Genomic DNA, 16,923 nt, shown 5'->3' with positions numbered 1-16,923 from the left:
CTACTGATTAGCCAATGGGAGACGTAGCGAAGGTATGGTTAATTACCATGTTTGTCTATTATTAGATAGGATATATGTCGTGTGTGTGTGTGTGTGTGTGTGTGTGTGTGTAATTTTGTATAATTAGAAGTATATTTTCAGGGTAGGTTCCTAGAAATGGAATTTATTAGTCAAAAGTAAGTGCATATGTGCCCATGTTTTTCAGTCACTCTGTATGCCTATGGAAATGCCTGTTAGTGGGTTGATCTATTCTATATCCTTCCTTGATCATCACATGAGTTACTGAATTACAGCTTGTAATTTGTGTAACTTTTTAAAATTTAACTTTATTAGATGCACTTAGCACATAAAGAAAGTATATTAAAATTGCATGGGGATTAGGAATTAGTCTTGCATAATTTATCCCTTTTCAGGGCTCAATAAATATCATTGTAATGTGTCAACAGCCCCTAATGAAGGTAGTAATCATATATACATTTACAGCCCTGTCATCCCAGGTGCAGTCTACGGGTTTAATGAACACCAATGGAGAGTAGGCAGTTCAAGAACTATAGCAGTGACATAATGACCAAGTACTTATATAATGCTCTCATTTGCCTGGAGGTTTTTATTTTTCAAAACTCTTTCAAGTCTTTTCATTTTAAATCAACTGCACTACTGTAGAATGGTTTGGGAAAATATCAGATAAATCATGACATTTATGTAGTGCAAAGTCCCTTACATGTATTATCTCATTTGACCCTCAAGCCAACACTGTGAAGTAGGCAGGACATGGAGTCAACATCCCCATTTGTCCAGGTGAGGAAACCGAGGCTCAGAAATGTTCAATGTCATCCCGAGGTCAGACCTCTACTACATTGTGAGGCTACAAGTGAATTTGAAATCGCACTGCATGGTTCACAGCTAGCTCATGAGCAACAATGAAAAAACATCCAAAGGTAGCATATAGTCACAGAGAAGTAAATTACTCAGTATGCATTTTAGAATTTAAAGATTCCAATAAAGAATCTTATAGTCACAGGCAAATACTTGGCTACCTATAAGCTGTAATGTTTCACTCCAGAATTGTGGTAAAGGGAAATACATCCTGAACACATGTAGCCTGCTTCCCCCCGCACCACCCCTCACCCCCTACACCACTGGTGCTGCTGCTGTTGGTAGAATGAGCGTTAGCTTTGGAAAGAAACGAACTATCTCAGTTTGTACCCTGTCTTTGCCACTTATTTGGATTGGGGCCTTGGTGAGGTATTTAACATCAGATGTTTGGTGTGTGTGTGTGTGTGTGTGTGTGTGTGTGTGTTTAATTTCTAAAATTGGTATTGCTTTTGCAGGGCTATTAAAAATAACTTCATCAGAAACACTTTCCTCAGTACCTCCTCCCCCCAGCCCCATCTAAATGTTATTCTTACAGTGATCAGCCCATTACCTTCAGAACACTTGCTACAGTTTAGAATTATACACACTTTGTGTTTGTCTCACGTCTATTCCGCCTATTAGAATATAAAGATGGCATCAAGGACTCTTCTTATTTTTGCTGCCCTTTCTATCTCTTATGCCTACCTCAGTGCTACTAATCATGAATAAATATTTCTGCAATAAGTTTTGCCAATTCCTTGCACTTTTTTTTTATTTCAGACACACAGGAAGACCTGCAGTCCCTGTTCTTTCACATCTCCCTGCCCTGACACATGCTTTTCCTCAGCCCCACACCCTTGCCCTCACTCCTTGGTTTTTCTGGAAAACCCTCACTCATCCCTCAAGACCTGGCTTAGCTCTTCCAGGAGGCCCCCATGATAGCGCTCCTCCCCTGAAGAGTGAGGGGCTCCCGGCCCCCCTTGGCATGCCTCTATAATTGACCTAAACATGTTAGAGTCACTGGTGTATTCAACTAGTATTTTTAAGAACCATCTCTGTACCAGGCACATGCTAGGTGCTGGACATACAGCAGTGAATAGGAGCTGTGGTTCTAATGGGGGAGGTGGGCCACAAATAAGTAAATAAATAACATTTCCAATAGTAATAAATGATAGGGTGATGGCTCTGAGAAGCTGACCTCTCACTTGAGGTCTGAAAAGTGAGAAGGAGGTAGGCATGAAAAGAGATGGGGGTGAGCATTGTATGGTGACTGTTCACTTGGCCGTTCCTCACTTCCACCCAAACCTCCCATCACCCACCCCCACGGCAGCTGGCCTCTGAGCTCTGGGAATTGTTCTGTCCCCAGGACCCAGCACGGGACCCCTGTGTCGCACCACAGCTCCACATGCTGGTAGTGCAGGGAATTACAATGGCCCAGTGCCTCACCACTTGATTCCAACTTGGTAGGCTGGATGGGCACCCAGTGCTAGAGCCAGCGGAGCTTATTACCCACTTCCCCACTTGCTATTTGGCTATACTGGGAAAGTTACTCCGTCTTTCTGTGACTCGTTTCCTGATCTTTAATATGGAAATAACGATACGACTGCATAACATTGCTGTGAGGATAAAGTGAGACAATGCACCTAAAATTCTTAGCCTAGCGCATGGATAGTCTATAAATATTGGTGAGAAGGCTGTAGAGTGAGAGCTCATGGAGTGTTTGTTGAATAAATGAGCACGTTAAGCAACAATAAAGTTTAATTCTTACTTCAGTAAATAGGACTATGACTAAACAAAAATCGAATACCCCGATGTATCTTCATTCGTCTTATTTACTGTTTATTTTAATACGGACAAAAAAAGGAAATACCAAACACCGGTGATTTTAGCACCTAGAACAAACTGCTATGGACTCTATTTGCTCAGGAACCAGCCTCTGAAAACTCCGACTATTGGGTTTCCCTTTTTCTAGCTACTGCAGGGCTTTCATGTTCTAGCCTCAAACCTCAATAACAGTGCACAATCGACCGCCCCAGGGCCGTCTTGCAACTTGTGCTTTGTGGTCTTTTGAAATGACAGTTTGAGCCCTTTGTATTGAAAGGAATTTTTTTTATGTATCTTCTACTTCGTTCATCATAGGGGATCCTCAGGACATCATAACCAATGAAAGTTATGACCATAACAGAGATAACAACAGTTTTCTTAGGTCAAGAACACCAATGGGATTGACCTGGGACATTGCTTCTACTACACAAAAATATCATTCAGACGATTCAGCAAGCCTTTGGCAGATCGCCCCCTTGCCCTGCCTTACCTCCTAGGAAAACTAACCGGAATAGCATAAAATAGCACACACAAAGAAGAGAGCATCTGCAAATTAGCGGCATGAGGAACTTCCAGGAAAAAATTTTTCTCTTCCTTTATAGCATTTTCACTGGAAAACACTGGGATCATGACTATTGTTTTTGTAAGCTTTAAATATCTGTCTTTGATATTTAAAGGAATGGGCATTAGTTTTCTGGTTAAAAGAAAAATTACTGAGGTAATTAGCAAAGTGATTTTGCCAAGTATACTTTTCTCTGAGCTATAAGAGTTAACATTTATTCACATGAATAATTCACTCTGCTCTTATTAATCTAGTGAATCAATTCATCCTATGATAGAATAAAGAAATAATTAGCAAACAACTTCTTCCTTTTTAATATTTGTGGCATTGCTTTGGGGGTTTTCATTTACATACCAATGCACCATAAACATACTCAGGATGGAGGTACTGAAATCTGTTTTTCTGCTCACAAAGGTAGAGGCATGCATGTCTGTCCAATCAGAAGTCCGCAGCAAAAAGCCGCATTCACTGATTGGTCGCTCTGATGGGGTGGCTGGTTATGAGCAGTGATAAGGAGGGCACCTCAAAGATTATGGGATGAGCATCTGCACGTTAGTACTAGGCTAAACAGTCAAGGAGACTAGAGATACTGTCATAGTTTTCAGATGACAGGTTTCATTTTATATGTTAATGGAAAGAATATTTCTGATATGAGGAAGAAATTCACCAGAACAAATGCATTCCCTTTACTGCACTCTAGCATGGCACCAATTAAATTCAACTGTGTGTATAATGTACTCTTAATTCCTAACAGTCCCAGGAAGGACTAATGTGAAAAATATCATATATTCTTACATTTTAAGATCATGAACAGATGGAAAAATTTATGCCAATCAGTAAAGAAATTCATATGCAGTGTTACACACCTCAAAATGGTGTTTATATGGATTTTTTCTTTTTTTAAAAAATTAACATTATCTTGGGATAAGTTTAGTTACTAGTTGGGGTTTTCTGTAGCATTTTATGTGTAATTCATTTTAATTTATTCCTTCTGCAGATATGAATGTTTGCAAGTACAGGTAATCTTGCAACGAGTAAAACTGATAAAAAGTTGTGTTCCAATGAAATGGAAATTATGGAATGACCATTCACTTTGTGAAAGAGTTTGTCATAGGGCAAGTTTTCCTAAAGCATTTTAAACTTAATTTTGTTTATAAAACATGCGTTTACACACAACATTTCAGGAACAAATTTAGTGAGGAAATGGGAGAAATGGTAATAATGAGATAGATATCCCTCCCACTGCTAATGTTTATTCTGCCTTCTTCCCCCTGTCCCTTCTCGCAGCGCTGATAGCCATTGGGCGATACAGCATGACAATAGAGACGGTGGATGTTGGATGGTGTAAAGAAATTACAGACCAAGGAGCCACCCTGATTGCACAGAGCAGCAAGTCTCTGAGATATTTGGGGCTGATGAGATGCGATAAAGTAAGAGTTACCTTTTAAGTTAATTTCGTACATATCAGTGTAGTTAATAGCTGGATATCATTATCTCTCTCTCTCCCTCTCTCTCTCTCTCTCCATCTACGTATGTAGGTATGTATGTATATAGGTATATATGTATACATACACATACATGCACTGTTAACATCTATGCATTGTAAGATGCCTGGCTTTCTAACCTAATCTGACATTATATTTGCATTTCTCTATTTAAAAAATGAATTTTGTGCTTATGCAGAAAGAAAAAACAATCATACTCATAGTCAACTTTGATTTTGGCCTCCTACCTTTAAAGCCCATGGACAAAATGTGTAATGTTTGCATGGCAGGCACATTGCAACATGCAGTTTCTAACAGTAAAGTTTTGCTCTGGGTTCCATGTTTCCTGCAGCAGTAAGGTGGAAAGAAAGTGCCAGATTGTTTTTCCCCAATTCGAAGTATGCGATTTCAGGGCCCAACAGCTATGCATTCGACTCTCTGGGGGCAGGAATGGCCGGTATGTGGATATTACGTGGGAATTTGAATCTTTCCACACCTAAGCACATGATGAGATACGTCCCAGAGGACCCACTGCAGGCCTGTGGAGCTGGCCCAGAGGCCTGAATGTGAGTTTGGGAAATTGGGCCATATTTAACACGGGGCCCTTTGAAGATGTTTTTCCTATAAGGGATCTAAGAAATAGTTATTCGTACTGTGAAGGCGAGAATATAGAGTCTCAGAAAGACCACACATGGCTCAAGGCCACTCATCCCAGATGGTACCCCAGGTCTCAGGAGTCTGTGTTCAGGCTTGTGGCACATCCTCGGGGCATCTCCAGGCACAGGGACTGTTTCCTTGGAAAAGAGCCACCTCAGAAACTTGCTCAGAAAACGCTGGCATCTTAGAGTAATTTACACATGTGTGATACTTTTGCTAATGGTGGTTAGGGACGTATCTAACAAAAGAGAGTGAAACTAAATATTATGTGCCTCTCAAAGGGCATGCATTTTCTAAATGTAGCAAATTTGGGGCAAATAGAAGAATAGCCGTTAAAGGGAGGGCCCACAGTCAGCAGAGTATTCGAGAAATGTTGAGCAATGACAGCAGAGGTCCTCAATCTCAGCCAGAGGAACGCCTACATGAGTACTACCTAAGCAAGGACGCCACAAATGTGTGCATTCAAAGTGGGTCGCTGTATCCACAACCGTCTCAACATCACCATCATTCTAGTCTTTGGATTTGTTGAAATCAGCTCCACCTTCAGTGATGAACTGTAAAAATTTATGTCCTAAACAGATCAGAACCAGACTCAGAACAGACTGATGGTTGCCAGAGGGGAGGGGGCTTGTGGGACTGGGTGAAAAAGGTGAAGGGATTGAGAAGTATAGATTGGTAGCTACAAAATAGAGGAGTACAGCAGAGGAAATAGTCAGTAGTGTTGTAATAACTACTAGTACATGTGGTGCCAGTTGGGTACTGGAGATATCAGGGGGAACACTTTTTGGAATATAGGATTGTCTGACCAAGATGCCATACACCTGAAACTAATACAAAATGGTGTTGAATGTAAACTGTCATTGAAAATTTAAAATAAAAAACCAATTTAAAAGACTTTTTTTTTAAAGAAATTTACTTTTTGATTAGTATAGGAGGTTATTTCAGATATATTTGCTGACCAGCATTTTGATAATTTTAAATTTAAAAAATGGATCCTTTTCTACCCAAATACAAGTTAGTTCAAAGTGAGATGGGGTGACTGTTCTGTATGGTTGTACCCCTGAGGGTTTTGCCCATTTCCTGGGGCAGCCTTTCAATCCTTTCTCCAACTTGTGAGCTGCTCTGTGTGGCCCCTGGCTCTAGCACCAGGTGTCCGACCATAGCCCTTGGCCAGCCATGGGGTGCGGTAGCCCTTGGCCAGCCAGGGGGTGCGGGGGCCCAGGCTTGCTGCCCGGCGCCCTTAGGCTTAAGGCAGCTCAGAGGCAAACATGAGAGGTTCTGTGAAGAGAGAAAAGTTTCCAAACCACACACAAAGTGCAAGTGAAATCTGCACATAAACGCCTGGTTGATTTAGTTGAATGGAAATCTAGAGTAACCAGCTATTCAGCTTTCAAAATTGGTATCATGCTATCCATTACCTGCTTTCAAATTTTTATCAAGACTCAAAGAAAAATTTGAGTAGCAAAGAAAAGCAGTTTGTAGTGGACTCTGGAGCCAGAGTTCAGGTTTAGATCTGGGCTGGACACTTGGTTGTGTCATCTTGAGCAGTTACTTAACATCTCAGTATCTCTGTTTCCTTGTTTGAAAAATGGGGATGGTAATAGTACCTTTCCTGTAGAAGTGTTGTGAGCATTTCAATGAGTGCACTTATATCAAGCCCTTAGAATATTGTGTTATATATAAAATGCTCAGTGTTATTGATTATTCTTATCATCAATGTCATTATATTAGCCTGTGGTTTAATATTTGAATTTCCAGAGGAGAAAAAAAAGTGTATTGCCTGCTATCCTGTTTTGAAAGGGAATTAAAATGAAAGGGGAAAAAAAACAAACTCAGATTACAGGAGATTTTGCCCTTTTACTTTTTTTCCTCACTTAAATTTCCTCACGCTGTACTGGGGATCAACTTACTAACCCAGGCGTAGGGATGAAGAAAGATTTGCAGTGGGAGAGAAGGGTGAGTTGGGGAGCAGACAATTCAAATAGGTAAACAAAAAAAAAAGTACTAAGAAAAATAATGGAGAAAAATAATAAAAACAGGAAACACAGAGACATTATGATTAGGATATGGAGACAACGATTTACTACCTCAATGCGATCATCTGTGCCAACAAAGAATTAACTAAATTCATTTGGGCCTTTCTCTCTTCTCCCTGTACCTTAACCAAACCTGCTGACCACTAATAATTCATAAGTATGAGTTATCCTTCCCCTTCGTGGAGCCAAAGGAGTGAACAAGAGATCTCAATGGTCTGCACAATTACCCCCACTTCAGAAACGCCGTCCCTTGGGTCCCTGCACTGGGATGAGGGAGGGTTTGTGGCATCTGCGTGTCCCAGGACACATGCGCCGTGCTCCTATGGTTCTGAGAAATATTGAAGGCTGGTTATATTTTCTTTCATGTGCAGTCAGTTTCATTTGGGCCACTTATACTTAATCCGAAAGCTATACTTGACCAAACTTACGTTTTTCTCCTCACTTGAGTTTTTGAAAAATTGTAAGAATAACAAAATGCATTGTATTTGTTGCAGGAAGGTGTTTTTCCTCCCGATTCTCTCATTAGGTAAACAAAGAACAGATGAGAAACATTAAACATATTGTTTGCAGACGAAAGCAACTTGTACTTAGATTATCAGACACTGTCTAAGCAAAACAGCAGTAAAATTTGTTTGGCTGCAACAGTGGTGACAGAGGAGTCCTCCGGCCATTTGAGGAACGCAGCGTTCCCCGGGCACTTGTAAAATTGGGAAGTGAGTTAGGAAGCCCCGGTTTGAATGGCTTTTCTGATTGCTGGATGGATAAGCACGTTACAGGCATTACTTTGGGTTTTGAAGCTGAGGCCACTTAATCTCCTAAACTTTAATGCATTGTAAGAACCAAGAGAAGAAAACGCTGTGTGAGATGGCTTTGATGAATTGGGGTGAATTTATATTCTTAAAGACTGTTCAAAGGCTTACTTGACCTTGGGAATTAGAGTTGACCCGAAATCACCTATCAACTTAACACACGTTTACTTGACGATTTAGGAAAAACTACTTGTATAATCAACAGGACTCTAATAGGAGCAATATGTTTACTCTGCTTGCCTTAATTACAGATGGTGGCTTTGGTTCTAGAAATCATTTTCACAACTTCAGGGAATGCTAGATTCTATATAGATCTGTTTCTCCTAATAATGTGTTTTCCTCACTTCTCGAAAGGCAGTTTGGATGGAGAACAAAACTGGAAAAGACAAAAAAAAAATTCATGGAAAAGCTGTAGGGCAAATGGAAATGCAGTGTTCAAGGTTAATGAAAAATGTTTTGGGTAACAAGGTTGATGAAGAGGGAGGGAGCCCAGTGGCATAGCATTGGCTGAGAAACCAGACCTCGCCAGAGGCAGCCTGGCTGGTTGGGGAAACCTCGGTGATAAAATGTCGTGGTGGAAACCTCTGCCGTGCGTGTTAATACAGAAGTTTGGAGACAGAGAGCCTGAATTATGAGCAGCGAATAACATCATAAATGTAGCAATTCTCGTATGCCAAAGCCTTGTGAAAAGCAGTTGGATGGAGAAATGCTGGAGCTTTTAAAAGCTCCCTTTCACTTACTTTTTTTTTTTAACTTCATGCAGAACTAATTTTATACACTGTTCATTTGATTTGAAAATGCCAGCGTCTGGGGTATCATTAAAGAGCGTTGTTGAGGGAGCCACTCTTGGCAAAGCATTTTGCTTAAAATGCTTATTAGTTCCTCTGTCCCTGCAGAGTTGTAGACAGGATGGAGAAAGTGCACCTCCATCTACTAACTCCATCCCTCTGCCTCCGTCTGCAGCAGGTAGCTGCCCTTCTGTTGGATGGCTGCTTCTCCTGGGCCCATTAAGGCGCCAGGAGGGCTGTGGAGCCCACGTTACTTAAGGAAGAGACATAAATAGATTTTGAAAGGTCCACCCTGATGTCCTATGACCAAAGCCTCTCGGAATTTCTTTGATTTCTAGTTGACATAAATTAGAATTACACAGGCGTGAAGAGTCCACCCAGAAAAGATCAGAGAAGCTGCTGGGGGAGGAGAGGGCTTCTCTGTGATCCTATTGATTTTTCCAGCTGCCTTCAGGCCAGGGGCCGCTGCAGAGGCGACTGTTATTGATCCACACCATGGAAATAATGAAATTAATTCATTTCTCATCAAACTGCCATGGCCAAGACCCTTTCCCTTCACCTGCCCTAATTCCCAAAGTACTTAGTTGGGGAGTGAAATAGATGATTTTTTTTTAAATAAGAAATTCTTTCCTGAGGTCATATGGAATCTTTGTTTTCGCACAAGCTCCTCATTTAAATGGTAGAGATATTTCGCTTAATCAAGTCAACGAGAAGCCAGTATAGAAAGCAAGTAACAAACCAGTCAGCCCTTTAGAGCCAGGAATCTGCTGTACAGCCTTCAACTACCCAGGGCCAAGTCGTGTGTGCCCAATTTAATATCAGAATATTCAGGGCAGAATTGACCACTGCATTTTCCAGGAAGTAATCATGGTGAGAGAAAGCCTCAACAACCTAAATATTTCTGTGGAGAAAATGGAGTTTTTATCAGCTTATTTAGGAATCATAAGCAGGAAAGCCCTGTGGGGAAAATAATGTAGGACTCTGTAACTAATACACAGAACTAACTGGAAAAATCAGTTTCAGGGAAAATAATTTGCGGGGCACTGTGTCCAGGACTGTTTTGGTAGCAATTCAGCCATGAAACAAAGTGTATACCTGCAGGGGCTCGTCCCTCCCCTGCAACGTGCACACAGCTGTTTCTAGATTGCCCGTAGCCAAATTTTAAGACTGAAAATGTATGCCTTATCAAAGAAAATAAAGTGTAAGAAAAACACACCGACAAAACACACCAAAAAACCAAAAACATTCTCTCCTAACAAGGCAGGAGTTGTCTGACCATACAGATCCTATAGCCCTAGGTCGTGAGCAACATACAGTTACATGAATAACCCGCAGTGCCATGTGCTCCACAGAACGGGGAGAAGAAAGATGGTGAGAGAGTGTGGCCGGGCTCTCAAATCTGCACCTAAGTCTTTCACTTGAAGTATCAGCATCTTGTTTCTTTTGCTGATAAAACAGTTTCTCTGGGTGATTTTTTCACACAGGAGCACTTTAAAACACATTTTTACAACCCTCTCCTGATTATTCCTGGTAATTGAAACAGGGAAACACACATCAGCTGAGCTATAGAGGTTACCACTCAACCTCATTTTAGCCAAGTGTTCCCACCTCTTCTTCCAACCCTGTTCACCTGAACTGTTGTGAAGTGGTAACCGAAAGGCCTTTCCTGCCTTTAGATACTAAACCAAGAAAATGCTGGCCTGGAGCTTTTTTGACACGTTTATTTGGCGAACATTAGTGTTTTCAAATTCTACTTCCATTGCTTTACTGTCTGTGGGACTTTAGACAACTTCCTCACTAAAAGCCTCAGTTTCATCATCTGAAAAATGGGATAATATTATGTATCCTATGGGTTTAAATGAGATAGTGCAACAAAGCATTTAACCCAAAGATATGCACACTGAAAATACTTAATAAATGTAGCTGCTATTAGCTATTATTATTTTCATTATTATTTACTCATATAGTATGCATACCTGCTCCGAATCATGTACCGGATATTTAACCATGATATGAACCACCTGGCTCATAATATCCTAGCCATGAGTGTATATCATATATGCTAAGATCTTACCAAAAAAACAAACAAAAGAAAAACTAGGCCCCTGAGACTCAGACCACAATTCTAAAAAAAAAACCCATAGAACCTATTTTTTAAAATAGTTAAGACCAATCAATTTACAGTCAAACTTATAGAGGAAGAAGAAGCGTAGAGACCAGCGGATGAACAGAAAGAGGAAAGATTGGCCAAGTATGACAGCCAGCCGGTGTCTAGGCTGGGACTCGTTTGGTTTGTTTCTTCAGAAAAATCAACATCTCCTGAGAACCTTTTAAGGATGTGTGCTGCAAATAGCTGTTTTTTGTTTGTTTGTTTTGTTCACTTCTGTTATGGGATGGATGTAGTGTGAAATTGTGTGTGTGTGTGTGTGTGTGTGTGTGTGTTAGAGGAGGAAGGGGGCCTTCTGTTCCCCAAATGCTGTAGGGTGGATAGACTGGTTGGCGTTTGCCTGAAGGAACCCTGGAGCATCATTGTTTTGCAGTAAATAATCTCCTTGGAACTTTGATTCGACTTAAGTAATTATACAAAAGAATGAGGTTGCAGGATCATATTATTTTTCTAATTTAGAAATAGGAAAGGTAACAGCAATATCCCAACAGAGCTCAGATCGCATCCCAGAACTCGCAAGCACCTGACTTTGCAAAGTGGGAACAAGGATGGCCCGCAGGGGCTCAGGAGACGGGAGCTGCTGTCCGCTGCGAAGGAACGGCCGTGCTCGAGAGGCCCGCCATAGGGCAGCAGGTTTTCAGGGCTGGCCATGCTGCGCCTCATGCAAATTTTGTTTGGCAAGTAGTTTTTCAGAGAGAAAATCTAAACTTCCCCCCTGCCAATTTTGATTAAATATTTTATTCATTTATTCAAGAAATAGCTGTTGAGCTGCTTACTATGTTCCAGTCACTCTGATAGGTGACAGGTCAGAAAAAATCAGTGAACAAGATCGAGTTCCTACCCCATGGAGCCTGCAGCCTCCTGGGGGAGACAAGCAAATGGGCAGCCACAGTGCTGTCAGACTGCAAATTAATTTTCAAAACCGGCACCCAGACTTACCTTTCTTCTGCACGAAGAACCACTTACATAGCACACCTGCCTCAGCGGTCCTCTGGAGCCCTGCTTTCTGGCCACTCCCGGGAAGTTCCTGAGAAGGACTGGCTGTGAACAGTCGTCCATCCTTTTTCACCACTCCTCACCACCTATTTCCATCCCCACCGTGCCCCGTTTCTGTTCTTTTCAAGGTCACCAGTGACTTCCATGTCACCAGCTCTTATTTGTTGTGGTGGTTAATTCTTACTTTTTCCATCCCCACCACTCTCCTCCTCATTAGAATGTAAGGTGCCTGAGTGTCTCCTGTGCTGTATTGTCTGGCCCTCCCATAGTGGCTGGTATGTTGTAGTTGCTAAACAGGTATGTATCGGATGACGATGGAAGGATAGATGGATGGGCAGATGGCTGGATGGGTGTATGGGCAGATGATGGGTGAACGGATTGGGTTGTGTTTCCCATCTGCATTCTGTGTAACACCGTGCTTCTGAGGTGGTTCCTCGGGCCAAGAGGACAGGGTGCCTGGGCTTTGCAGCCCTCAACCAGAGAGCCCCACTGTTATTGCTTTATTTATTTACGTTACTTATATGGTTTGTTTATCTACTTAGTTATTATGTGGTTTATAGAAGTTGTTCAGCTAAAAGCAAGTTTGATAACCTTTAGATCCCACTGCTTCTTAGTAATTTGATTGATGATAAAAAATATCGAGGCAGAGGGGGATAAATGAATAAGAAAGACAACCCCTAGGGTATAAGACCAGCTTCCTGTAGCTGGGAATTCTGAGTGTAGCCGCATCTCCCTGGGTTCAGGGCAGTCACAGAGTTCAGGCAGCTGCTGTGCCAAGGGACTCAGCTTCCTCCAGAGGCCAGCCCTGAAATGCTCTGATGGATGCAGCCTCTCTTCTGAAAACCAAAACTAGCACTTGTTTTGTAGGGTTTTTAAAAATATATTTTTATTGATCAGAAAGAATGGAGAGGGATAGAAATATCAATGAAGAGAGAGAATCATTGATTGGCTGCTTCTTGCACGCCCTTCACTGGGGATCGGGCCCACAACCCAGGCATGTGCTCTGACTGGGAATCAACCTATGTCCTCCTAGTTCATAGGTTGATGCTCAACCACTAGAGCCATGCCGGCCGGGCTGTTGTAGGGATTTTTTAATCTACAGATTTATAGATTATTTTTATGCAGAATAAATTTTTGCTGATAATAAATGTTTTTAGGAAACAGGCCAAATTCATAAATTCTACCTGATGCAGTTTTGGAAATAAATTGTTGTCATCAGGTGTCCACTGGTGATGACCACTCCATAAGCTTCGTGTAAGAAAACAAAAGCTGAAAACAAGAAAGCCATTAAGCACAAGAGGAAACACATTTTTTAGTTCTGAGAGATTTCACCCTCAATTGTATTTTCCAGCTTAATTTTGCCAGTGTAATTTAGAAACACCCAGATGTGTTCCATAAATACCTCGCACTTACCACTCAGCGACGACATTAATTATCTTATTAGGGCACAGGTTTCCTCAAAGACTTGATCTTTTGCGGAACCATTTGGAGCGCTGCAGATGAGTGCCCCAGTGGCTTCCTCCATCCCTGTCCCGCACATGTCTGTCATGGCGTTCGTCTGCACTGCACATGCAAATCTATTTTTTAAAAATGTACAGACTTGCACGGTGGGCCAACTCCATGGCTATGGGCTTGTGGCCTCAGAGTGGCCTACGCAGGGCTGGTGCCTAGAACTTAAACTTGGCTTGAAACATCTTTTTTGGTGGAGGATCGCAGGGTAACACGGGGAATGAAAATGTCACTAATTTTTCTCTCTGACAGTGTGGTTGTGGGACTCCTGTCACACTAATCTCTAATTAGAGGCTTCAGCTTGGCGAGCCCCGAGCCCCGATTCCCCCTTAACCCTGCAGGCGATTCTGTGATCCCCGTCCTCGGGGTTCTCCGCTGCTTTCTCACTGTGCTAATTCAAGTGAAGAGAAGCAATGCTCGTCCTCACAGGCAGCCCACATTTCATGAAGAAGAGACAGCACGAAGCCAGGCCTGTTGTGATATTGACAGAGCATAGCACTCCCAATCATTGCAGATTCTGAAATGGAATGACTGCATTTGACAAAATTGACTGAATTCATGAGCCTGCCGCCCTGCCAGGTTCATTGCCTTCTCAGTATCTGTATCTGTCTACGCTTTGGGGTTTTTAGATGAGATTTTTGCCACACAAGAGTTCTTACATCCATATTTAAAAACGCATTCTTAGAGGCCTCGGGCGATGGGTGAGAGGTTTCTGTGTGAAGCATGGTGCATTATGGGTAGCCTGCCGTCAGCTGACTCTCGTGGTTAGCAAGTGGCTTTTAGGCTCCAATAAGATAATCCAGTTTTCTTTTTAAATGTATAATAAATACTGAGTCCTCTCCCACCTCATGAGTGGCCCCTTGAAGAAGCACAAGGTCCATGTGAACACGGGGTCTGGGGCACTTTTCCCTCCCTTAGCTGTTGGGAAGGCCAGGGGCTGCCTCCTCTGGCCACCCCTCACTAGAAATCTAAGGCAATGCTGAAGGAGAAGAAACCAGTCTGGTGTCACCATAGTCAAAAGTATACTTCTGTTTCAGGCAGGGATGAGTATTTGGGGGGAAAGAGAGGTGGGCTAATGAGCTGTGGGAGCAGCTTTCTTTCTCCAGAACCCCTGACTCGGAGTGTCATGCGGAGGGCAGCCTGGGAGGAGGTATGCGCTCCTTACCTTTCAGTAATCTTAGTTCAGGGCTTGCCTTCCAACCCCCAAGGTAAGAAATCATCTGCACCCTCTAGGGGGCTCCTTTACTCCAGCAGCTCTCAACCCGTGCTGCCCTTGGGCATCTCCTAGGAGCTGTAAAGAATAATGATGCCTGGGTCCCACTCCTCCAAGGTTCGGATACAGGTCGCCTGGCACATGGCCTGGGCAGGGGAGGTTTAAAAGACCCCCGTGAATAGTTGGACTGAAAACCACAGTATTCTTGATTGTAATCTTGGTTGCAGTCATAGTTTAAGTCATCTCACATCAACAAACATGTGTCGGACATTCGTTGTAGCCGAGTCAGGGTACGGTTCCTGGAGAAGGCCTGGGTGTGGCTGAGGAAGGAAGAGCAAAGGAAGGGACCTCCAAGTTGCCTGCAGAGTAGAGAGCGGGAGCAGCCAGGCTGCTCTCACACCAGAGTCATTTCCACGGCCTCCACCAGGCTGGGAAGACCCATCCCCCTCACTGTGGTTGCTGCCTGCAGCCTATCCACGTAGCTCCAGCTTTATCCGTCTTGCTGCTCACGAGAAAGAGAGAGGTAAGCTGGGAGCCTGTGAAAGTGGTGCTGGATGCCTGGTGTCTCAGGCCTCCCTGCTCTAACTGTAAGAGAAACATCACCAGGATGTGGCATGTCTCCTGAAAGGGGACGTGAGAGGTCCTGCCACAAAGGGAGGGAAATAGGGTCATAAAAACCTCCCAGGGCCTGCAGTGTGCATGCTGTCGGCTGAGCAGGGTCCTGGGAAAATCGATGTATTGTCTGCTCTTTTATTTTTTTCTTAGTGTCCTATTTAAAATATTTTAAACTGCACTTAGATGACTCATCTCATTCACATACAAATTGGAGCTATTGCTAAAAGTTCCATTACCCCTATTTTACTCATTTCCATGTGTGCCCATCCTGGGGCCAGTGGAGTCCCATTTGAATGTGCGTTGTCCAGGATGACCTCCAGGGGCACCTGACGAATGCCAGGGTCCATAATAGCCAGAGAGCCAGCACCTCGGAGAGAGACGGACTCCGGAGGTGTCTGCCAGCGAGTCAGCACTCCGCCGCTGGGCCCCCCGGAGTCAGCCTCTGGGGCTGTTAGCAGTGAGTGGCATTGCCCAGGGAGTCTGTGGAGAATGACAGACCAGCGTGAGGGCAAGAGCCCCGAATCAGGAGGCAGGCGCCAAGTGTGCTATTTGCGACACCTTCACAGACGTACTGTGGGCCCCTTACTTTTCCCGCTGAGACAGGGGGATCCATTTTCTTAGCTACCCTCCCCCCTCAGAGAAGTGCCATTTAAAACAAGAACGTACCTCACCTCCGTTATACTCTAAGTTGCTATGTGTGCTGGAGAAACTGACCACAGAGCTCACAAAGCAAGGGTGAGAGCCATTGTTTTATTCTAGCTTAGAGTGGGTTTCCCTCTTCCCTGACAAATACGTGTACATGTAGTGCATGTTGTCCACGGGCTGGTGCCTCTTTGTCCTTCACAAGTCACTGAAAGGTCACTTCCCTTGCAAAGCCCTTCCCAGCCCCCTGGGGAGGACCAAGTGCCATTCAGCTCCCCGTCCACAGCAGCCTGCTCTCCCCCTAGAAGGCCCTCCTTGGGGTTTGCTGCTGCTGGCTTCCTTGTTCTTCCCTCTCTCTGAGCGTGGGCCCTGTCTTTCCTGCTGGCGTCTGCCTGAGGGACACAGGACAATGTTCCCCTGGGTGGGAGAGAGGAAGGGAAGTTGCCGTTTGGGGCAGGGGTCAGTTGGTGCTGTCCAGAGGCCCTTGCAGCTTCGTCATGTTTCCATCACGGTTCAGCGTCTCCCACGACCACAGCACCATGACAATGCCTCGCAGGCCAAGTGGGATCCATTGTCGTTTATATTCCCACAGAGCAGCCATGTTGAAGAGATTTAAGAGAACTTTGAAATGAATTTGTGTGAAAACAACAATCATTTTTCTTAATTGTAGCTGGAAATTGAATGTCAGTGAAGCTGTGTGCCCCTGTGTGAAGCACTAATTCTGTCTGAGCCGCTGTTCATCTGTAATCAGGGCATTAAGGCATAG

At 43.4% G+C, this 16,923-nt stretch overlaps 1 protein-coding gene across 1 annotated transcript in view; it reads left to right on the top strand.

Moving 5' to 3' along the window:
- Window positions 1-16,923, top strand: part of FBXL17 (F-box and leucine-rich repeat protein 17) — a 311,008-nt gene that overhangs the window by 282,825 nt on the left and 11,260 nt on the right. The window contains exon 3 of the mRNA XM_015568405.1: window positions 4,529-4,671. Coding sequence (XP_015423891.1) covers window positions 4,529-4,671 — 143 coding nt within the window. The remainder of the gene's footprint in view (window positions 1-4,528; window positions 4,672-16,923) is intronic.

This window comes from Myotis davidii, unplaced genomic scaffold (genome assembly GCF_000327345.1).
Source record: "Myotis davidii unplaced genomic scaffold, ASM32734v1 scaffold812, whole genome shotgun sequence".
Classification (NCBI taxonomy): Eukaryota; Metazoa; Chordata; class Mammalia; order Chiroptera; family Vespertilionidae; genus Myotis; species Myotis davidii.
The sequence above is the reverse complement of the archived record's forward strand: the minus strand, read 5'-3'. Positions and strand labels throughout refer to the sequence as shown.